This window comes from Schistocerca nitens, chromosome 5 (genome assembly GCF_023898315.1).
Source record: "Schistocerca nitens isolate TAMUIC-IGC-003100 chromosome 5, iqSchNite1.1, whole genome shotgun sequence".
In the NCBI taxonomy this organism is placed as follows: domain Eukaryota; kingdom Metazoa; phylum Arthropoda; class Insecta; order Orthoptera; family Acrididae; genus Schistocerca; species Schistocerca nitens.
The window spans coordinates 149,177,025-149,201,551 of record NC_064618.1 but is presented as its reverse complement, the minus strand read 5'-3'; the positions used below and the strand labels follow the sequence as shown (position 1 = coordinate 149,201,551).

The 24,527-nt window shown below is 39.7% G+C and overlaps 1 protein-coding gene across 7 annotated transcripts; it reads right to left on the bottom strand.

The window, feature by feature from the left end:
* Positions 1–893: 893 nt before the first annotated feature.
* Positions 894–22,954, bottom strand: LOC126259523 (constitutive coactivator of peroxisome proliferator-activated receptor gamma-like). 7 transcript variants are annotated; one of them, XM_049956385.1, is made up of 2 exons: positions 22,587–22,954; positions 894–2,928 (listed from the first exon to the last, which is right to left on the bottom strand). In XM_049956385.1, exon 2 carries the CDS (start codon positions 2,886–2,888, stop codon positions 1,086–1,088), a length of 1,803 nt encoding a protein of 600 aa, XP_049812342.1. In that variant the 5' UTR covers positions 2,889–2,928; positions 22,587–22,954; the 3' UTR covers positions 894–1,085. The 7 variants fall into 7 exon arrangements, with proteins under 7 accessions (XP_049812342.1, XP_049812340.1, XP_049812341.1 ...); XM_049956383.1 differs by lacking the exon at positions 22,587–22,954 and adding an exon at positions 21,945–22,191; XM_049956384.1 differs by lacking the exon at positions 22,587–22,954 and adding an exon at positions 22,033–22,191.
* Positions 22,955–24,527: the final 1,573 nt, after the last annotated feature.

Below are 24,527 nucleotides of genomic sequence, written 5' to 3'. Positions count from 1 at the left end.
CAGCCACCAGATCTCAAGATTATTGAGCCTCTGTAGTCTTTGGAGAGAAGGATACATGATCACTATCCACCTCCATCATCGTTACCTGAACTTCCCACTATTTTGCAGGAAGAATGGCATAAGTTTCCTTGAAAACCACACAGAAGCTATGTTTATCTAGTCCAAGATGTTTGAAAGCTATTCAAATGCCAACAGTTTCCGTACTCCGTATCAGGTACAGTAATGTGTTGTATTTTTTTGTGTTTCAACATCTTTGTCCACTGCCTGTCTGGTGTCGGAAAGTGTGGAAGCTGAATGCATGCCAGAGGGTATGGACCTGAATACTCACTAGGGGTCTCTGTTCTCCGGCACGCACCTGCGCTGTGAGCCTCAACTTGTGAGTGCGCCACTCTCCGTACCATGTGAAGTCCGTGGCCAATCGCGTTTCCCGCAGTCAGGTACACAGGCGGCTGGGCGGCACTACTCCAGCAGTCTGGTACTTGCCGTAGTTCGCGTCTGCATCACGACCGCACTGCGTTCCAGTTCCGTGGGTTGAGATACCTACTGTCATTCTTTGGAGCATTCCTGCATTGTTGTTGTTGTCTCGCCATGTTTATCAACCTAGTTTTTGCTTGCTTTCCTTGTGTTGTGTCCTGGTCGGTCGTAGTGTCTGTCGTCCCCTACTTGTTCATCTATCCTGTCTGATCGTAGTTAGCGATACCACCAGCAGCTCCCCTGCCTGGCAGCTTTGCATCTCCATTCTCTGCTGCGCACTGCTCGCTGGTCGACCACAGTTATAACAGCCTCTATGCCTTTCACATGTACTTTAAGTTTAAAAAATAGATATATGAAAGAACACCCTTTACATTACTAAATGAAAAAAGAAAAGAAACAGACTTATCTACCACACAAAGTCAATTCAAGGTGTTTTTTATTCTATCAAAACTATGTTTATTTCAACAACAATGTTATATAAAATGTGAATAACCTAATATACATGTTTACTGAGTAGGCCCATGTCAATATCTTTTACATAAAAAGTCATCACATGGCTAGAAGTGACAACCTGATTGAACAAGAACCATAATACATTATGATAAGAAAAATCATTCACCCACAATTAGGTTTCTCACATTCCAAAACTGTTGAACGTGATAAGCGCTTCGTAGTTCATGCCGTGGGGAATGACCCCTCTTCATGTTATAGTACAAGTGTTGGAATAACTTACCATCAAAACAATTAGACGGTAAACCATCTTGAGGTGGGATTGGAAAGCCACACGCTCCATTTACATCAAACACGTGTACCAGTAATCTAAGATACAATGTTGTGAGTCTAATGGCTCTGGCATCTGGCCATCTTACTACAATCTTAGAAAGCCAAGACGTGTCACACTGCTCCATAATTACTGAAACCACTATAAACAGGTCCAGTTCTTCAGGAGTGAGAAAGACTGGATGAACTTCATGAATCATGTAAAATAATGCTGCCACTGGGGCAACAAGATGGGTTTGAAGATGTCTCAGTCTTAGCGCTGGAAGTTTTGGCGATATTATCCATGACAGCAAAGTCCATCTTTCATTCATAACTGGTTCATCTTTCTTCCGATGATCCCATAATGTGAGTAAACCTGAGTGCTTTATCCTGCCTGGCAAAGGTTTCAGAATAGGTACTGCATATGGCCTCTCTAAACTTTCTCTTCCTGTCACACACCATTCTTCCATTGAATCTGCCTGAGGGCACTCAGACAATATAACAGAGTAAAGTCTCTGTCTAATCCTTCGAGTTATAATTCCTGAACTAGGAATATCCATTTTCCTGAAGTCTTCCATGTATGTACTAGCTTCATATGGCATTTGCATAACTGTTGCATATATACTTGATGGAATGTCATTTCTTTTGTGTTTTGATGTTGCTTCAAGTATTATTTGTTCCCAGCTTGTTTGAGCATTACTTCTTTGAGCAATACTCTCTCCCTCATTTTCACCTGGTATATAACTCAAAATGCTCTGATGAAGGCTGTCACACATAGAAATATCATTAAACACAACCCTGCATATTTCTTCAACGTAATCATGCAAACCACTGCCCACCGGAGGGAAATTTCTTATGTAATCAGCTACACCAAGGGCAATATCTTCAAATTTATTTCCAGTTTTTCTTTGACAATATGTGGTGTGAAAGTTTTTCAGTTTTTCTGCAGGTATAATGTCATTTCCCATCAGAGAGGCAAAAAGAGGCAGATGCAGTACACTTAATTTCAAACAGTCCGCAAGTGCTTTCGTGTTAAAATTAACTGTTTCTAATGTCACTAAATCTAAGTTCTCAGCAGAGAAATAATATGGTGCTGAATTGTAAATGATAAAATCGCTGTCTTGGCCCATGACTGCAAAACAAGAATTATTTCTTGCAAACTCTGCAATTTCAAAATCACACTCTTGCACTGAGGTGTGGACCTCACAGTGACATAAATGTTTAAAAATACATCTTGCAAAATGATTAAGTCCAGCAGGCTGCTGATAAGGAAACCTTTCTTCCCAAAAATGTCTTTGTGATAAAGAATCAAATATTCTCTCAATATCCCTGATGCTTCTTTTCCTTCTTTGAATCCATGTCTCCCTCTTCTCATTTACAGTTGGACCATCAAAAAAGAACACCAACTTTATTCCGACATTCTGGAATCTATCAACAAAGCCACAGCAATTTTCCACAAACTGTTTGAACTGCCCTCCACAAACCCAGCTGTTGTTACCATATATCCTACGAAGACAGGATGGACCATCTACAACTATTGTAGGACTTCTGCCAGTGGTGTTTTGGTACTGCTGTGACAGATGTTCAATATTTACACGCTCACACACATCCGAACAATTATCAGCGCAATAAGTTTGCAGTCCTTTTACACCCATGGTGTTACCATGCTTTGTTTATGGGTTCTTGGATTTTAACCTGTAAGAAATTAAAAATTATATTAGTACAAAGCAGTGCTTAGCTTGACTTACATAATAAAACATTCCTTGTTACAAAATGACAACTGACTAGTGCAAATGAAGAAAGAAAGGATGAGACATGGAATGGTCGATTAGGATTCATTAACTTCCTAAAGCACTAATTCTGCAGATGCCGTTACTTTGCATGCTCAATAAAGTTGAACTTTACACCAAAAATCATAGTTCATTTCAATTTAAAATAATTAATGAAATGCTCATGGCAAACCAGATGTGTGAAATGTTAATATTTTACATATATAACATCTATGGCATCAATCATAGCAAAGGCATGAAACATATATTCCACCCATAATAATCATAAATTCATTGACCTGCTTTTAATTAAACTGGCTGAGGATAAAATATACATTCAGTGACAACCTGGAAATGAAAAATCATCTTTTGTTTGTGTGTACACTGAATAGTTTACTTCAGTGTCAACTTGGATAGAGAGTTATGCAAATGTTGCCATGCGATGTCTCACTTTGAAACAATACACAATTATCCAATCTGCACTAATTTCAATATCAAGCACTACATCAAACAAAATGCGGTGGAAAATAAAAGGAATTTATTACTCCCAATATAGCCATATACACTTTTGTATAAGATTCCAAATGTGGCAAGTATTTTTATGGGAGCTGAAAAAGTATCCTTCTGGGGATTGACAACAGAGATTTATGACTTGGGAAGATCATATAGAAAAAGCTGCTCAGAAAAAAGCAGCAGTGTATTTTTAATGAAGAAAATAGCCACTCATTACTATGGGCTAATTCATCCACATTTATTGTAGTAGAATAATATGAGGAGTGGCAGGAAAAGTGCATATGAACAGACTGCCAGAGAGAGAGAGAGAGAGAGAGAGAGAGAGAGAGAGAGAGAGTACTATCACCAAGAGAGTCCTGTAAAAGCATATTCAAAGAATTTGAAATTTTAACTGTCTCCTCTATGTATGTATTTGAAACCATCATGTACACTCCTGGAAATGGAAAAAAGAACACATTGACACCAGTGTGTCAGACCCACCATACTTGCTCCGGACACTGCGAGAGGGCTGTACAAGCAATGATCACACGCACGGCACAGCGGACACACCAGGAACCGCGGTGTTGGCCGTCGAATGGCGCTAGCTGCGCAGCATTTGTGCACCGCCGCCGTCAGTGTCAGCCAGTTTGCCGTGGCATACGGAGCTCCATCGCAGTCTTTAACACTGGTAGCATGCCGCGACAGCGTGGACGTGAACCGTATGTGCAGTTGACGGACTTTGAGCGAGGGCGTATAGTGGGCATGCGGGAGGCCGGGTGGACGTACCGCCGAATTGCTCAACACGTGGGGCGTGAGGTCTCCACAGTACATCGATGTTGTCGCCAGTGGTCGGCGGAAGGTGCACGTGCCCGTCGACCTGGGACCGGACCGCAGCGACGCACGGATGCACGCCAAGACCGTAGGATCCTACGCAGTGCCGTAGGGGACCGCACCGCCACTTCCCAGCAAATTAGGGACACTGTTGCTCCTGGGGTATCGGCGAGGACCATTCGCAACCGTCTCCATGAAGCTGGGCTACGGTCCCGCACACCGTTAGGCCGTCTTCCGCTCACGCCCCAACATCGTGCAGCCCGCCTCCAGTGGTGTCGCGACAAGCGTGAATGGAGGGACGAATGGAGACGTGTCGTCTTCAGCGATGAGAGTCGCTTCTGCCTTGGTGCCAATGATGGTCGTATGCGTGTTTGGCGCCGTGCAGGTGAGCGCCACAATCAGGACTGCATACGACCGAGGCACACAGGGCCAACACCCGGCATCATGGTGTGGGGAGCGATCTCCTACACTGGCCGTACACCACTGGTGATCATCGAGGGGACACTGAATAGTGCACGGTACATCCAAACCGTCATCGAACCCATCGTTCTACCATTCCTAGACCGGCAAGGGAACTTGCTGTTCCAACAGGACAATGCACGTCCGCATGTATCCCGTGCCACCCAACGTACTCTAGAAGGTGTAAGTCAACTACCCTGGCCAGCAAGATCTCCGGATCTGTCCCCCATTGAGCATGTTTGGGACTGGATGAAGCGTCGTCTCACGCGGTCTGCACGTCCAGCACGAACGCTGGTCCAACTGAGGCACCAGGTGGAAATGGCATGGCAAGCCGTTCCACAGGACTACATCCAGCATCTCTACGATCGTCTCCATGGGAGAATAGCAGCCTGCATTGCTGCGAAAGGTGGATATACACTGTACTAGTGCCGACATTGTGCATGCTCTGTTGCCTGTGTCTATGTGCCTGTGGTTCTGTCAGTGTGATCATGTGATGTATCTGACCCCAGGAATGTGTCAATAAAGTTTCCCCTTCCTGGGACAATGAATTCACGGTGTTCTTATTTCAATTTCCAGGAGTGTATATCCAGTGAAAATAAACACCAATGCTAAACAACGAATTACATGATTACAGCACAAGAGTTAAAGATGATTATCGCATCTGCAACACTCTCCTACAACTGGCTGATGAAGAGCGGACTAAAGCTGTGTGCTTATAATACAACAGACTACCAGGTACAAATGGTTCAAATGGCTCTGAACACTATGGGACTTAACTTCTAAGGTCATCAGTCCCATAGAACTTTAAACTCCTTAAATCTAACTAACCTAAGGACATCACACACATCCATGCCCAAGGCAGGATTTGAACCTGCAACCGGAGTGGTTGCGCGGTTCCAGACTGAAGCACCTGGAACCGCTCAGCCACACCGGTCAGCACTACCAGGTACTGTAGTCTAAAAAATACAAAAACATTGCCAAACTTCAAAACAAAATGAAACAAGCATTTCAAAACAACATGTTTGTACAGTGTTAAGAAATATTACAAGACTAGTTCAAAAGAACTAGAAAGAAATTGTAATACTGAGACAGTAACCTGAGAAATGAAATTTGCCTCACATTTCATCAACACTCAAAACCTTTAAATTAGAAAATGAAGTTGGATGCCTATATCTAGTAAATTAAATTAGTATTAAAGTTTTCATTGATATTTCATTAATTGAAACATCCTGGCAGATTAAAACTGTGTGCCCGACTGAGACTCGAACTCGGGACCTTTGCCTTTCGCGGGCAAGTGCTCTACCATCTGAGCTACCGAAGCACGACTCACACCCGGTACTCACAGCTTTACTTCTGCCAGTATCTCGTCTCCTACCTTCCAAACTTTACAGAAGCTCTCCTGCGAACGTTGCAGAACTAGCACTCCTGAAAGAAAGGATATAGCGGAGACATGGCTTAGCCACAGCCTGGGGGCTGTTTCCAGAATGAGATTTTCACTCTGCAGCGGAGTGTGCGCTGATATGAAAACTTCCTGGCAGATTAAAACTGTGTGTCCGACTGAGACTCGAACTCAGGACCTTTGCCTTTCGCGGGCAAGTGCTCTACCATCTGAGCTACCGAAGCACGACTCATGCCCGGTACTCACAGCTTTACTTCTGCCAGTATCAGAAGTTTCATATCAGCGCACACTCCGCTGCAGAGTGAAAATCTCATTCTGGAAACATCCCCCAGGCTGTGGCTAAGCCATGTCTCCGCTATATCCTTTCTTTCAGGAGTGCTAGTTCTGCAAGGTTCGCAGGAGAACTTCTGTAAAGTTTGGAAGGTAGGAGACGAGATACCGGCAGAAGTAAAGCTGTGAGTACCGGGCGTGAGTCGTGCTTCGGTAGCTCAGATGGTAGAGCACTTGCCCGCGAAAGGCAAAGATCCCGAGTTCGAGTCTCGGTCAGGCACACAGTTTTAATCTGCCAGGAAGTTTCATATCAGCGCACATTCCGCTGCAGGGCGAAAATCTCATTCTGGATTTCATTAATTATTGTACATATATTTTTATGTAAGAGTACTGTAAAATAAAATATGTGCTCAAATTTTAATTTAACCTGTAACTGTAGTTGTAAATGGATATTGGCATATCCAATATCCTTCTGACAATGACCTAAGGATGAATGTATAAGTAAATAGATAAATATATCTAAAAACACAGATGATGTGACTTACCGAACGAAAGTGCTGGCAGCTCGATAGACACACAAACAAACACAAACATACACACAAAATTCAAGCTTTCGCAACAAACTGTTGCCTCATCAGGAAAGAGGGAAGGAGAGGGAAAGACGAAAGGATGTGGGTTTAAGGGAGAGGGTAAGGAGTCATTCCAATCCCAGGAGCGGAAAGACTTATCTTAGGGGGAAAAAAGGACAGGTATACACTCGCGCACACACACACATATCCATCTGCACATACACAGACACAAGCAGACATTTTGGGGGTGGAGGTAGACACTGTCTCTCATTTGCACCTAACATACAAAATCTGATACAAGTATCCACAAGAATTACCAGTTGCATCAAGTAACCAAGATGTGTGATTGAGAGAGCTACTCTGCATAAAGACCTGGAATCAATAATATTTCTATGTATCTTGCAAGTATGGATGACACCCTAGGATTCAAGCAAACAAAGAGCACATATCAAAGAGTATCCTTGGGAAAAGGTGTGCGAAAGATAATGCTAACATAAGTATACATTTAATATTTCAGCATTTAACTTAAGATTTTATTACACTGTGAATTGGAAAAGAAGGATTAATATGTTACAAATATGGTACTAAAACAAGATTACATTTAACATGAGAGAGGTACAACTGCTCCATTATATGTAGTTCAATATGAAAAATGCAGCTGAAACATACACATATGTACATGCTCTTTCATGTCTGCATTACATACTATAGCTAATATGAATGTGATGCAAAGATGTGCAGAAGCAAAATACAAGTTGTAGCACAGAGGCTGAGGCCATCATTCTGCTACATTTGTCTGTCACAACTGCTTATGAGTGTTAACTGAACATTTAGAACTGATCTTGCGTTGGTACACACTTGCATGAATATTTTGCCATTCTAACTGACACAAAGGAAATGTAATTAATATGACAAACAATTGAGAAATCCCTACATATAACCATTTTTGAAAGGAAGTCCCCATCTGGCCCAAACACCAGGGTGCCAGGAGTGAGAAAGAGCAAGTGTTGTGGGAAAAATATAGAAAGCAGCCTGGTGACACCACACAATACTCTGCCTCCCCAGTGCAGAATTCACTGTACACCTGTAATGTTATATGCTCACTGCTCTGGCTCCAGGACTTTTTTAAAATATGTACTGACTACAGTAACATCAGAGCTATAAAGGATTATTACTGTATAGCTAGGACACACACTGGTTCCCATAAGGCACTGTTCCTTGTATTACATAATCAATGGCTAAACCATTATAACAATAACTACTAAGGCCATTGACACACATAGAAGTAATCCTCAAGGAGTATGCCTGCAGGCTAGACCTTGAGAATTTCCACAGTTTCACTGGCGGTCACAGACAGCACAGAAAATCCTCAATATTTTCTTCACTCTTTGAGATATGGTGCCAGACACATCAGATGGAGGCTAATTAGCTGTTGTCAGTTGATTGTATAGGGTGTGCATTACAGCTTACAGGAAACTGCGCAAAATAAAATGTGCATTGTGCAAGATGTGACAACTGAAGAGAACTAAGTTGGTTCACATAAATTTCTTTCAAAGTTGAAAATTTCTCGCAAAGAACTTCAGATTTAGTTAACAATGGATCTGAGACTCATTTGACTACTGAAAGCAAAGAGGTTATCCATTACTGACTCGCTGGGCCTATCGTAGCTTCACCAGAGCTGCATTAGCTGTCACTTTTGGGGGTTCCTGTAGGGTCTTGACAGCTACTGTAACAGTCTTGGGGCACAAACAGTTCCCACTGTACTTGCCTCTAAGAATGTGGATGAAGGGTTGGGCTTTTTACAAGGGATCCTTGGTAAGATGAGAAGGAACAACGTGATAATGAATGAAATAATACAAAACAGCCTGCAAATCAATCCCCTAAAAGAGACCATGGCTTGAAGGATGAAGTGAACTGAAGAGAAGGCAATGGAAGGAGATGCTAAATGATAGACTACAGTAGGAAAGAGAAGCTTGGAAGAGGCTCTGCATAAGCAGAAATATCTCAGGAAGGAGGAGGAGGAGGAGGAGGAGGAGGAGGAGGAGGAGGAGGAGAAGTTGACAATGAGCATCAGCACGTGTTTTCAAATGTTATTCAGTCACTTCATTAATTAAAGAAAGAAGTACCATTATGAAGGCAGCTACTACACCCATGAATCATAAGTAAAAGGAAAAGACTGCAAAGTACAAAGGTACACACTGAAACTACTCATTTTAAGCACATCGACTGGTATATACTACCAGCATAAGCTCCTGATTAGCCTGAGTTCATAGCTATTTTTATTTTTATATATTTTATTTATTTTTGCTAACTTTAATTCCTAATGTTGTTAATATTCTTGAATACACCACTTTTGATGACATTCCGCTCAATCTTCATTGTCTCATTCTCCTTGGTGCTTCAAAGCAAGTAATGTGAGCCATACGGAAGTTTGAGTCAGTCCAGGAAGCATGCAAAGATTGATAAAAATTCTTTCAAGAAGTCATGGAACATTATGAGGTTCGCAGACAATAGACATATACGGATGGAGCTTGATGAAATTTCTAAGCATTTGCATACAGCAGGTTTGGACTGCACAACCAGACTACAGGCATTAGAAAACTAATTTCACTTGCTACTCTTGTAGCCTCTGGCATGAGTGCTTCTGCACAAGCATTCAGTAACTATTTAAATCTATATTCTTAAGTCCAAACTTCAAGAATTACCTGTATGTGTATAGCATGTCTATCATTTGTGCAATTTCTAACAGCTGCTTCAGTTTATTTTTATGTACCTTGCCCATTTCCATACTCCTGTGGGGGCGGGGGTCTCCTTCATGATAGGGTTTACAAGACATAATGGACAAACGAATAATAAAACATGAGATTTAAATTTCAGACTAGTTAACAATACACAATGTGTAAACAGTTATCAGTTCACTTGACATGTCAAATTTGGATAAAATTCTGAACTTTCAATGGACAGCTTCCATCATTGTCATCACGGACTAAAACTGACTGCTGTGGAATGGCAAGGTTCCCTCTTTTAATACCACAGGATGGCATCTGATTGGCTGGATTATATCATGATGGTACAAGCAGAGCTGGTGCCCTCTAAATCCACAGATTTTGCTTGCACTAGCTAGCACTGCAATTCACCATCCATCGCATCAAGTGGTGAATTGCGAGAGGTATTCCTCTGTATCTTTTCCTTGTCAAGTGTATGCTTCCATAAATTGCTAAGTGCTTAGCTGGTGTGCCTATTCAAGTTGTTTTCGCAAAGTCTAATTTTACTGCTTTTCTGATCACAGAGTCTCAGTAGGTCAATGCATGAGCAAGTATTCTTGTCTATTCAAACAAAATCTTGAGCTTAGTTTACAGGCTGTGCTCTGCCATCACTGATTTAACCAAATACCTGTATTTATTGTGATGCTGATGCTTGAGGCAATAATTAACAACCACCTGTATAGACTGGCTGACGTAACTCTTGCTATGCTCGTTAGGAATGTTATAAATCTGTGGAATTCTCAAGCTGTGATTATTTTTAACCAGTCACAATATTTCTTTAATTTTTCTAGGTGGCCAGAAGATTTATCTAATTTCTAGCCTGTTTAGGACTCTACCAGTCTTGCTAGTTGTTGCACTGCATAACAGAACCTGCGCTATGTGTTGGTCCTCTTGGCTTGTTTGAATGGTGTCACATCCTTCTGAACACCATCTTCAAATGCTTAATCTCAGAACTGAAGTGCTCCATATCTGAAACATTTATGGCTCTGTGCACTTAGGCATTCAGCGTAGCTCTCTTCTGAGCTGGATGGTGAAAGCTACACCCACTGGGATACAGATCTGTATGGGTCAGTTTTCTGTACACAGACTGTTCGAGATGTCCCTCTGATTTCCATTCAACCAACATGTAACTTCCCCTCCTTCTCCAACTTCACTGTAAATTGTATTTTGGGATGTATATCACTCCGATAATCAACGAACTGCTGCAGCGCCTCACTACCACGCAACCGGATTAAAAATCTATCATCAACATATCTGAAAAAACAAGATGGCTGGAAGGAAACACTGTTCAGTGGTCGTTCTTCAAAATCTCCCATGAAAAAATTATCTATGGCTGGTGACAGTGGTGAACCCATGGCTGTTCCAGCAATCATTTTATAATGATTTCCACCATACAAGAAGTCTACGGTTTACAACATCAAGGCTAAGCATGACTTCATTCAGGCCTATCCTCATCTGCTTTATGATATCAACGAACAGTTGTGAGTTTTTAATATGACATCTACCATGACCATCACTATCTAGGAGAGCTGATAGCACTAGTAATTTGTCTCAATGGAAAACTGGCAAAGTGTTTAACTAAACTATTGGCACCTATAGGCCCTTGCTGTAGAGATCATATGAAAAACTCACACAAGTTTGTTGATATTACAAAAACAGATGAGGGTAGGCCTGAATGAAGTCATGGTCAGCCTTGATGTGGTCTCCCAGTTTATGAAGATACCAGTGGAAGATACATTAAAACTGTTGGCTGCTCATTCCTCACCAGAAATTTTGAAATTATTTTGACACACTTTAATGACTGTTTACTTCTTGTATGGTGGAAATTATTATGAAATGGCTGGTGGAACAGCCATTACTTTGCCATTGGCACCAGCCTCAGCTAACTTTTTCAGGGAAGATTTTGAAGAACGAACATTGAACAGTGCTCCCTTCCAGCCATCTTGTTTCTCCAGATATGCTGACAATACAGTTTTAATCTGGCCGCATGGCAGTGAGGTGTTGCAGTAGTTCACTGATCATTTGAATGTCATAGATCCCAACATAAGATTTACAGTGGAGGTGGGGGACATGAAGTTACCTTTCTTAGATGTGTTGGCCAAACGGAAATCAGATGGATGACCTGGCTATTCTGTGTAAAGAAAATCAATGCACACAAATCTGTATCTCAATGGGTGTAGCTTTCACCATCCAGCTTAGAAGAGAGCTATGCTGAACACCTTAGCGCACAGGGCCAAAAATATTTTGAACATGGACTACCTCGGTTCCAAGATTAAACATCTCAATATAGTGTTCAGAAAGAACGGATATCCAGTCCATGACATTAGACCAACGCTGTTGAGAAAACCTAGGCCATTCAACCAACCCAAGAGGACCTACACGTAGCATGGCTTCGATTCTGCAGCACAGCAACCAGCAAGATTGGTAGAGTCCTAAACAGCCAAGGAATCAGACCAGTCTTCCCGCCACCCAGAAAAATTAAAGAAATGTTGCGACCAGTTAAAGACACTCTCAGTCTGAGAATGCTGGAAATTTATAACATTTCTTGTGAGTGTTTCACGAGTTACATGGGCCACTCTATATGGACAGTTGCCAATTGTTGTGACGAGCATCAACATAACCTTAAATACAAGTCTGTGGATAAATCACTGGCGGCAGAGCACAGCCTGTTAAATAAGCACAAGATTTTATTTGAACAAATGAGAATACTTGCTTGGGACTTTGTGATCAGGCAAGCAGCTGAAATTAGACTTTGTGAAAACAACTTGAACAGAGACACCGGTTATGTGCTTAGCAACGTATGAAAGCATCCACTTGAGAACAAAAAACCACAGAGGAATACTTCTCACAGTTCAATTCCTGTTGCAAAAGATGGTGCTGCAAGCAACACTAGAAAGCGGAAGCAAAATCTGTAGACATAGAGGCCACCATCCCTGTATGCAGCATCATGATGTAATCCAGTCAATCAGATGCAGTCCTGTTAGTATTAAAGAGAGAACCTTGCCAGTTTGTGACAGTCAATTTTTGGTCCCTGACAACAATGATGGAGGCTATCATTGAAAGCTTAGAATTTTATCTGAATTTGATGCGGCAAGTGAACCGACCACATTTTATGCAGGGAATCTGTCATGAAAAACTTCGTAGCCATATACACACAATGCAGATATCAACTGATGTGCTGATTGCTGCAAAGTAAAAATTTCCCCACAGCTATTACATTTATATAAATGATAATTATTATAATTCAGTATTAGATTATGGTTTATTTATCCATTTGCATCCAACATGATAAACAAATTTAACAGTTTACATACAATTACTTCACATACAAATTAACAGCACAACAGCATATTTACTATGTGCATATTCTTAAGTTATGCATGTACAGCTAACATGAGAAAAGTAAAAGCACAGTGTTTCACTGAGTGCCATGATTCAGTTCTGAGTCATATAGACACTTAGCTACTAGGCACTTAAATTGTTTGCCCTCTAATTTGCAGTTTTGAACATGGCAGTCTTTCAGAAACTGTATATAAGTTTCAACGGAGAAATAACACAGCCAACTGCCTGCAAATAATTGTTTAGTACATTGATCTATGTTTCAACACCTCTAAGGATGTCTTCATCAGAATGCAATTTTAAAAATCGTAAAGTTACATTGCGAGAAGGCAACAGTCAAGATTTAGAGCAGATAAGCTCATACCAAAAATTAAGAACGTTGGTACATTTTTAATTTTTGACTTCAGCTTCTCTGCTCTAAACCTTGACTATTGCCTTCTCACAATGTAACTTTACAGCTCTTAAATTTCATTCTGATGAAGACATCCTTAGAGGTGTTGAAACCTATGTCAATGTACTAAACAATTATTTGCAACTGGCTGGCTGTGTTATTTCTCCGTTGGCCCTCTAACTTCTTGTACTCACTGATTAAGGAGTTATAGCACATGACTCCTTTCATATATAGGCCATTTTTTATTTGTCTTGAGTCTTTTACAGTTTAAGTGAAAATCTCATTTATTGTTTGTATTATGACCGTGAAATTCCATGTTTCTGCTAATAATCTTTCTTTCCTCTAATGGTTTGCAATGTATATATTGCATATACAGTCATAATGGTAAAATTTAAAATTAAATCTTTACATAAGAGTCTCTCCCTGACTTTAGCCACTATACTTAGAGTTTTCTCCTGTAATATAGAGACTGTTCCTGTAGGTATGATATGTTCCTCCCAACACTATACTATCATAAGACAGAAAAGGATACAAAAATCCAAAATATATCATTCTTACTGTGTCCCACTTCAAATATGGGGCTAGCTTCTTTAATACATACAGAATAAATGTTATACTATTACATATATGATCAACTAAAGTTTCTGTGTATGTGCGGATGGATATGTGTGCATGTGCCAGTGTATACCCGTCCTTTTTTCCCCCTAAGGTAAGTCTTTCCACTCCCAGGATTAGAATGACTCCTTACACTCTCCCTTAAAACCCACATCCTTTCGTCTTTCCCTCTCCTTCCCTCTTTCCTGACGAAGCAATCGTTGGTTGCGAAAGCTAGAATTTTGTGTGTATGTTTGTGTGTCTATCGACCTGCCAGCGCTTTCGTTTGGTAAGTCACATCATCTTTGTGACTTACCGAACGAAAGCGCTGGCAGGTCGATAGACACACAAACAAACACAAACACACACACAAAATTCAAGCTTTCGCAACAAACTGTTGCCTCATCAGGAAAGAGGGAAAGAGAGGGAAAGACGAAAGGATGTGGGTTTTAGGGAGAGGGTAAGGAGTCATTCCAATCCCGGGAGCGGAAAGACTTACCTTAGGGGGAAAAAAGGACGGGTATACACTCGCACACACACACATATCCATCCACACACACACACAATATATATATATATATATATATATATATATATATATATATAGTTATAATAGAGGGAAACATTCCACGTAGGAAAAATATCTAAAAACAAAGATGATGTGACTTACCAAATGAAAGTGCTGGCAGGTCGACAGACACACAAACGAACACAAACATACACACAAAATTCAAGCTTTCGCAACAAACTGTTGCCTCATCAGGAAAGAGGGAAGGAGAGGGAAAGACGAAAGGATGTGGGTTTTAAGGGAGAGGGTAAGGAGTCATTCCAATCCCGGGAGCGGAAAGACTTACCTTAGGGGGAAAAAAGGACGGGTATACACTCGCACACACACATATCCATCCACACATATACAGACACAAGCAGACATATTTAAAGACAAAGAGTTTGGGCAGAGATGTCAGTCGAGGCAGAAGTGCAGAGGCAAAGATGTTGTTGAATGACAGGTGAGGTATGAATGGCGGTAACTTGAAATTAGCGGAGATTGAGGCCTGGTGGATAACGAGAAGAGAGGATATATTGAAGAGCAAGTTCCCATCTCCGGAGTTCGGATAGGTTGGTGTTAGTGGGAAGTATCCAGATAACCCGGACGGTGTAACACTGCGCCAAGATGTGCTGGCCGTGCACCAAGGCATGTTTAGCCACAGGGTGATCCTCATTACCAACAAACACTGTCTGCCTGTGTCCATTCATGCGAATGGAAAACCCACATCCTTTCGTCTTTCCCTCTCCTTCCCTCTTTCCTGATGAGGCAACAGTTTGTTGCGAAAGCTTGAATTTTGTGTGTATGTTTGTGTTCGTTTGTGTGTCTGTCGACCTGCCAGCACTTTCATTTGGTAAGTCACATCATCTTTGTTTTTATATATATATATATATATATATATATATATATATATATATATATATATATATATATATATATATATATATATATATATATATGTCTGCTTGTGTCTGTATATGTGTGGATGGATATGTGTGTGTGTGCGAGTGTATACCCGTCCTTTTTTCCCCCTAAGGTAAGTCTTTCCACTCCCGGGATTGGAATGACTCCTTACCCTCTCCCCTAAAACCCACATCCTTTCGTCTTTCCCTCTCCTTCCCTCTTTCCTGATGAGGCAACAGTTTGTTGCGAAAGCTTGAATTTTGTGTGTATGTTTGTGTTCGTTTGTGTGTCTGTCGACCTGCCAGCACTTTCATTTGGTAAGTCACATCATCTTTGTTTTTAGATATATTTTTCCTACGTGGAATGTTACCCTCTATTATAACCATATATCAATCATTAAAAACTTGCAAAGAGAACTTGTGTTGGCTAGCAGAGGTTCATTTCTTGCAATTTGTTCATTTGATCCATCAAGCCAAAAGTACATTGTGTTGGTTTTACACGGCATACATCTTAGATTTTCACATTTAAAATAATTTTGTATTTTTTAATTTTCTTATGTACATTATTTGGATCTTCCACCCAGCAAAGACCAGATGTGTCATCAGCATACATTTTGATGAATGACTCACTATTTTGAGTACTTGGAAGATCATTTTCATATCTTTAAAAAAAAAAAAAAAAAAATGTTTCCTATATTGAAATCTGTGGCATACCAAATTTTATGATTCTAGTTCTGGACCTTTTCCTGTCTATGATGCTACCACTGCCATTCATGATTTCAGTGCCCTGTTGTCTATTTGTCAAATATGACTGTAGTAAAGTTATAAGATTTATATCGAAAGTATCATTTGTAACAGTGTACCATGGTGAAACCTTTCAAAAGCTTTGAAAAGATATAGGAAGACTCCTGCAACTTCCTTACTTCGTAGGATTCTTTATAGAGCCTTATGCATAAAGTGCAGTGTTGTTGACATTGTACTCCATTTTCTTCTGAAGCCATGGTGCAAATCCCCTAATGTATCCTTACTGTTATAATTATCCACAATGTGTTGTACGTTTTTTCCAATAGTTTACTGAAGCCAGAAATTAGGACAATAGGTCTCAGTATATTTACTCCTTAATGAAATTTGTCCTAAATAATATATTTCTTTTTCCAACCAATAGCTCAGTTCATACATACAATACCAGGAACAAAAATGATCTGCACAAGGACTTAAAAGCACTTACTTTAGTTCAAAAAGGGGTCCACTACTCAGGAACACTCATCTTCAATAATTTGCCAGCAAACATAAAAAAATTTAGTTACAAATAAAGATCAGTTTAAAAGGAGCCTGAAAGACTTACTAGTGGCCAACTCCTTCTACTCCATTGACGAATTTTTTAATAGAAACAAATGATGTATTGTATATACTCATACTATTAGTATTGTTATTTCAGCTTAAAAAGAAATTGACATGTTCCACATCTACGAGGATCTCCTCAGCACCTATCTATGGAACGAAAAACTAATCTAATCTAGTTTTGGAGATGTTTACTATCTTCAGATCTAAACAAAAGATCAACAAATTGTCAACTTCAAGTTACTGAGAAACATATTTTCCTGAAAAACACGTCACAAGTTATTAAGTAAACCAGTGCTATAACTTAGGCTATTTACCAGCTGAAGTACATCTTTTATATATCTACCTTTGGAATCTCACAGTCTCTGTAGTTCATGAGTCAATGGTACACTGTTTTCTAGTAATCTGTGTTCTACAACTTTCAAGGTTTCTGATTATGATTGGATCACTTACACATTTAGTGTGAACAGTTATTTTTATATCATTAAATTTATTTCTAGATGGACCTGATTGCTGAGTTTTAGAGTTTAATTTAGTTCAAATGGACTGTCTTTTAATCTAGTGGCTATAGGCCAGTAGGATCCCACAACACAATCTGAGCTCTGTATCTGTGCAAACTAAAGCACAAGTAGTCGCATGATATTTTGATATGCAAACACTCAGTTTGGGTCTACTTGACTCAAAACTACGCTATAAGTGCAGATAATAGCGCAAGAGACTGCTCAGCCTTTGGCTCGAGTTTAATCATCAGCACCATCCCACATCCAATTTTTGCATTGTTCTCTGGTTCAATTTAGGAAATCAAATGGAAAACACATTTGAAAACACCATCTCTGACAGGCTGCTTGAATGTATGTGTGCAACAGTCTGATTGGCTAACCTCAATAGTAATTAATTTGGAAACACCACAACGTATCGAATTTCTTCTTAACAATTATTTCTCTGCCAACCTACCCTGCAACACACTTACAAGCTTTTCACACCATTTCTAATCACCCTGAACATTTGAAACTAATCACACATACTGCAGTAAGCTTATATCAATTGCAGTATGGTGGGACCTTCTTCTTTTGTTAGGCAGTGGTAGCTGGTCCCATTCTTCACATCCTCGTGTGCTGACACCAGCTCCTCTCTCTTCTAGACAAAGCTTTATTTTTTGTGATGGATTTCGATATGTATAAGATCTGTTCATCGTTCGGACAAAATAATGAATTAGTAAGTTGTTAGCCATATTCTCCAGAAATTCATGTTTTGTAACTTTATCACCAGAGCTCAGTTTGTATAGAATTTATAATTCAGAGCAGGCATGTTTGCCACATGAAGAAACACTGCTAATGGCCATCTTATCGTTCTTTTGCCAATACTGTAATTACAACATAACTGATCACAAGCCTCTACCTCACTTTTTGTATGGTTGTAATACATTGTAATTTCTGGATTTTTCTAAGAGCATCATTATGCATCATGGAGATGAGTACAACAGATCACGATTTGGTTGAACGTACAACACCTTTGTCACATCTTCTGTAAAGCTGAACAGGCTTGAAGCTACAGTTCTCTGCTGATTGTGGAAATTTTTTTTGTAGAATATCTGGGCTGCTCTTTCATACTTCAATGAACACCAACCTGTTTCCCAATATAATTCTTGTGAGAGGCACACAGGTGCACCCATTGTCAGTAATTACATTTCTGCCAGTGCCTGCTACAGGAATAAGAAGATATACCACTACTTCTGAAGGCTTGTTTAGTTTGTTGAAAGGACTACCTGGCTGTGTACCTACTCATATTTCAAAGTTCATAGGATAAAACGTTTAGAGTCTACCAAAGCAAAAAACTTTATGCTGTATTTCTTTGGCTTTATTGGAAGATACTGTCAGGAGAAACATTGTCCTTGAAACGGAATGAATTTCTCGTAAACTGTCATATATTCCCCAGCAATATACAACTTCAGATATCTTGCAATAGTGTGATAGGCTCACACAGCATCTGACTTGTCAGTTTTTTTCTTCTTGTCTCTAACATTTTATCATCAAAGCGAATGCAGCAAAGTAAATACAGGACTCTTGCATATGGCACTGTAACTGCAAGTATATCCCACCTATCTGTATCCCACAGGTCTCTGAAATAGAGTTGGGAACCTTGTAAGTTCCTGTGTACAGTAGAAGACACAGAAAGATATTCATCTTCACACGGTCTGTATCTTGAGCATTGTATGACTTGTCAAACTGTCCATGAATATTCATAATCAATTCATATTAATGTGCACGACAATGTCATCCATTAATTAATGATCATAATAAATACACAAAATTTCACTGGAGTCTTCACTAACGTGGCCAGCACTAAAATGCTCGAGTTACGAGAAATGGTGTTATTGTTTTTTGGTCTTCCCCTAAGACTAACTGATTCCATTTGTCATTCAATCTTTAATCATGCTGTAACCTTTAATAACAAATAAATTTGAAGATTCATCACTTGAACAGGCAACGTCTGAATCTGTATCATGGTCACTTCTTTTAATGTTCGGCTTTCCATTTTCTAAGCTCTCCTCACACATGGGTTGTTCGTCATTGTCTCATAATCATTTCCACATCTGTGAGAAACTTGGACTTTTTCTGGAAGCATTTGAGAAACAACACTAGAAAATACTATGAATACAATCAGTGTTTCCTAAAACATGCCGAGGGTGTGGAAAGAGGCAAGGTATACATTAACATGAGACAAGGACAGGATACAAAATTAATCTGTATACTGCCTGAACAATAAAATATCATTCTAACACTTAAAAATATCACACTTAAGTCATCTAAATTTAATCAAGTAGATCAGTAATAAAGATGTTACTTTGAAAAAAAGGCACTATCTTCTCAGTTCCATAGGAGGCCTACGCCTGTAATTGCTGTTTATCTGCTGTCAGGAGCTTAATATACTTGATTACAGTGGTATATTTGAAGGGAAATATTTTTATATCTATAAATGTGAAGCCCTATTAACAGTAAATTATTGCTTGCTTACAGCTTCATAACAAACACTGTTAATTGTCAAGATGCAAGCAATACTTTTGAGTCCTTGAACCTAGACATTCATATAATTTGTAGTAAATATGGCTAATCAGGTATGTTTTTAATTTTCTCTTGAACTGGTAAGTATTCTCCACGTCTTGCCTTATGTTATATGGTAGCTTACTGCATATCTTACCACCACAGAACACATACCATTCAGAACGACAAACAAGGAGGCAAAGTTTACATAAAATTAGTTTTGTGTCTTGTATTGAGAATTTGTATAACACATTCATTTGAAAGAGCAGCAACACAAACCACCTGATGCATTGCAAACAGAAACATTGAATGTAAAGCACACATACAAAGCTGAAACTAACACGAAGCATATTGTTAGGCCTTTGTGTGCCACAGTGATCTACTCATAATTTGTATGTTGTTTGCACTGCAATAGTTTATGCATCATCCTGAAGAAAATGTAAGGGCAGAAGCAAGACAATGTGCCATCCAATGGAACATACTACAGAATAAAATGACGTGCTACTGATGTACACATTCATGTAACTGCCAAAACAACACTATCTGAAGAAAGGTATGGTAGCCCAAAACTGGAAAAACTCATCAGAAAGCAGGACTGAAAGTTAATTATAATAAACCAAACATAATGTACAGTAAACCCATGAATATAAAATTTAATATATTAACAGTGAGCCGATAATAGCAATTGACAAGTTTTTGTATTTCGGGCCGCTGAAGTCAGTAATTGGATAGACAACAAAAGAATTAAACAGAAGAGTAAAAATGGCGAATGGTGTTTTTGGTAAAAGAAATAAAATTTTAAAAACTAACTCTACTAAGTTTCCAACATGTCTGAAAAGAAAGGGCTGGCCTACATTCTATATTTTATTGCTACAATTGACCTAAGGCAGCAAGTCATTCAAATACAAAAGGCTGCACAGCTAACAAGACAAAAATTCTTGCTGAGATATGTTTATTGGGAATTACTACAGGTTAGGAAAACAATCACGTGAATTAGGGTTCCTGTAACAGCCTAAAGTACGAGTCATAATTATGACTGTATTGAAAATGAAATTGGGATAAGCGAATGGGTGATCAGGGACCAGAGAAGAGCTATGCTATAGGACTATAGGAATTTAAGAGACAATTAAAGACTGAGGTAAGTTAATGGCAGGTTGGTCGATGACACTACAAAACATACATGATCAATGTAAGCACGGTAGCAGAAGAGATAGAAAACTCGAGTGAGTATTTATCCATCCGTGGATGCCAAATGGTAGATTTCTTGAAAATCTGCAGATGTGTCATTATGATGCAAATCAGGAATTTATTCCCGATATGAAGCATTGTCTGCGCTACATTAGTATGTATCTAATGACAACATCTCTCTCCTATTATTATTTTCTTTCTCCAGACTGAATGTTCTGACTGAAAAAAGCGGAATTTCTTGAAGACACGTTTAATTGGTGGTTTTCATCAACTAGCGCATTTTTTTTTTTAAGTACAATAAAATACCAAGGTTGATTTTATATTCTACGACTTAGGCCTAACGTCATTGAAATCCAATACGCCGCATTGAAATACCTTCAGCATGGAATGTTTTGAGGTAAAATTTCGTCGCTCTTAGTGTGAATGGATCCCAACTGTACAAAATGATTGAACTGCCACGTCACGTTTAATTATTGCCATGTTAAATAAAGTATAAATAAAGGATAAAGAAATATTGCTAACATTTGAAATTTAACTTCAAACGCACACACTTCACATTTCTGTCCAATGACAACCTCGCACTGGGCAAACAATATTTCCTTACGCCTGTACTAAAATCCAACAAGAAATCTCTAGAAAGAAAATATAGCGAAAGTGCAAATGAGAAATGAAAATAGCGTCTGAAAAGCAAACCTCACAAAAAAGAAGAAGCCATTATAACAGTGTGACATGTCAAAAGTGTTCAATGCATGCAGTAAATAGCAGTCTGAGTGTTAAATTAAATTATTGGTTGTATGAAAAATATTCTCAAACACGCCTGAAACTTATCGCCGAGACAGCAACGTTTAGAAGCGTCCACACCACACGATCCCTCTTTTTCCGTTCAACTTTGCGCATGCGCTTACTTTTCCAACAACGTAAGCATGCATCCGTTATTTCTTCGCATTGGAGGGCGTTCGTTGTATTGTACTGCTTCCTATGTTCGATGGGAATCTTGCGCTGTTGGAAGGCCCCATTAACTAGTAAACAATTTGTCAAACTGTACTATGTTTGCCAAACGTTTGACGTATGCGGTGCTGTTTGACGTGTTCGTCAAGCATAGACTGATGTTTGGCGTCTTTTTGAGAAAGTTTGATTGGCGGAAAGTTCGACAAGATGGCAGACGTTGTTTGTGTTGATGTTTCGCCGAATATGTTTTGTGAATACTGGCAGTGACCTGAAGCGGCACGAAGCCAGCCAACTTCAAAGGATTACATAAGGGCCAAGCAAAAATCCGCGATAAGTCGACGATTACAAAGGGAAATCACATGGAACGCCACTTCCACCCTGTACACGGGAATGAGTACCCGAGCGAAGTGGCGCAGTGGTTTTTATTTAATCGTGTCAGAAACACACACTATAGCTTACAAGTTATACAAAATGCCCCAAAACATGGTACTATGAGTATTATAAGGATTACAATTAAATGCGGCGTGACCGGTATGCAGCAACTTCGTATGCTTCCTTGGTGGCATTGATGACATTCTGTGGCGTGCATGACGTTGGGCATAGGCTACAGACAAGAAGATGGCACATTGTCTGTTCTTCACCAGATTCACATGCTGTGGAGTCGAATGCAAACCCCTACTTTTTTAAGTTGGTCTTCGTTAGGGTGACCAGACGTCCGGATTAATCCGGACATGTCCTCCTTTTTAGCTCTTTGTCCGGGGTCCGATCGGATTTTTACAGTGTCCGGCTTTTTCGCAAAGTTGAGCGTAATACAGTTAAATCTACAATTCGTCCCGTTCTACTCTCTTTTCTTAAATACTTCAACTATTGCCACAACCTTCGTGATAAACACGCACGAAAGCGGTGTTAGTAGGTGGCACCACGATCGTCGATGTTATCGTTGATCGACCTATAAGCGAATGCAAATATCGATTATTTAAAATTTTCGTTTCGTATCTTGGCTTTGTAATGGCTTGGCTTCGTGTAGTGCACGTGTGATTTTTGAGTGTAACTTTGAACCGAGTGAGTTACGTAAAATATTTGGCTATGCCTAAACGAAAGTGTACATTTTCTGATGTCCTTTCCTGCAAATATCCGGCTTACAAGAAAGGGAACAATGAATTTGAAGCGGAATGTAAGATATGTGGAGCTGGAACGTACGTCTCAGTGGCCAATAACTCGACTGATTAACTGTCATGGTTTTATTTCATCGTCATTCAGTTTATTTGTAGAAGTATCAATAATTGTTAAGGAATGTATGTATGTTACGTCTATAAACAATAAACTCATTTATTAAAAAAATGATCGTATGGCATTGCTGGCCAGGAGGCCCCATTAGGGGAATTTCGGCCGCCGTATTGCAAGTCCTTTTTTTTAGTTGACGCCACTTCAGCGACTTGCGAGTCAATGATGATGAACACACAACACCCAGTCGTCACGAGGCAGAGAAAATTCCTGACCCCGCCGGGAATCGAACCCGGGACCCCGTGCGCGGGAAGCGAGGACGCTACCGCAAGACCACGAGCTGCGGACTCATTTATTAAAATTGAATGGAGAATACTGCAGATAAGGATACCACCCATCAGCTTTGGACAAGTCACATAAAAGTAGCCAATCAGGAGTGGCGTTTAGGCAGCCGTTGTAACATTATGTGATTGCCTTATCATTTTAAATCATTCACTAATCGAGCAGTCGCTCGGCAACAGCTACAGTTAGCAAATGATGTTGCGAGAATGTAAAAGGTGAACGACCTGTTACGTAACTTATTTATTGTCGTAGTGCCGTCAGAGATGCAGTGAGTTACTGACTTTGAAAACCGCGGCGCGAAAAACGGACAGAAGAACACTTTTACACATTCTTTTGATGTACAAGATATTCTCAATGAACAGTTAATCATTTGCTCTTGTAACCTGTGTCGGACGCGCATGTATTGCCGCCGTATTATTATTGCTAAAAATAATACTATTTTAGTGTAAAGTAAAAGTGCAATACTGCATAGCAGTAGATTTATTGTGCGTCGTGTATGTGAAAACGTCAAAGGAATTATTTTCATTACGAGAAGTGCCAGTAAAAACGGCATCCATGTTAAATCCTTCATTGAAGTGTAAGTTCATCTATTAATTGGAATAAATTCAGAGTTAAGTGGAACTGGTGTATGGACTATTTATTAATTATAGACTCTATGTCTCACTCTTTCATGAAGTTATTTAATTTTCTTTATGTTTCTGCCAAATAGAGAGTTCACAGTCACGAATTCTTTCGTCGAGATCGCACGGAAGTTGCATGCGGCGAAATATTTTCTCCGCGCCATATTCTACTGGTAAATGCATGATAAACTACGGTCCCTTAGGTAATTCATGTTAAGCTATATAAAAATAATTATATTTTGAATAGGCAAGTACTCTCCTCCGCA

Coding starts and splice junctions, on each gene's coding strand:
- LOC126259523 (XM_049956385.1), bottom strand. CDS start 2,888: ATGGGTGTAAAAGGACTGCAAACTTATTGCGCTGATAATTGTTCGGAT.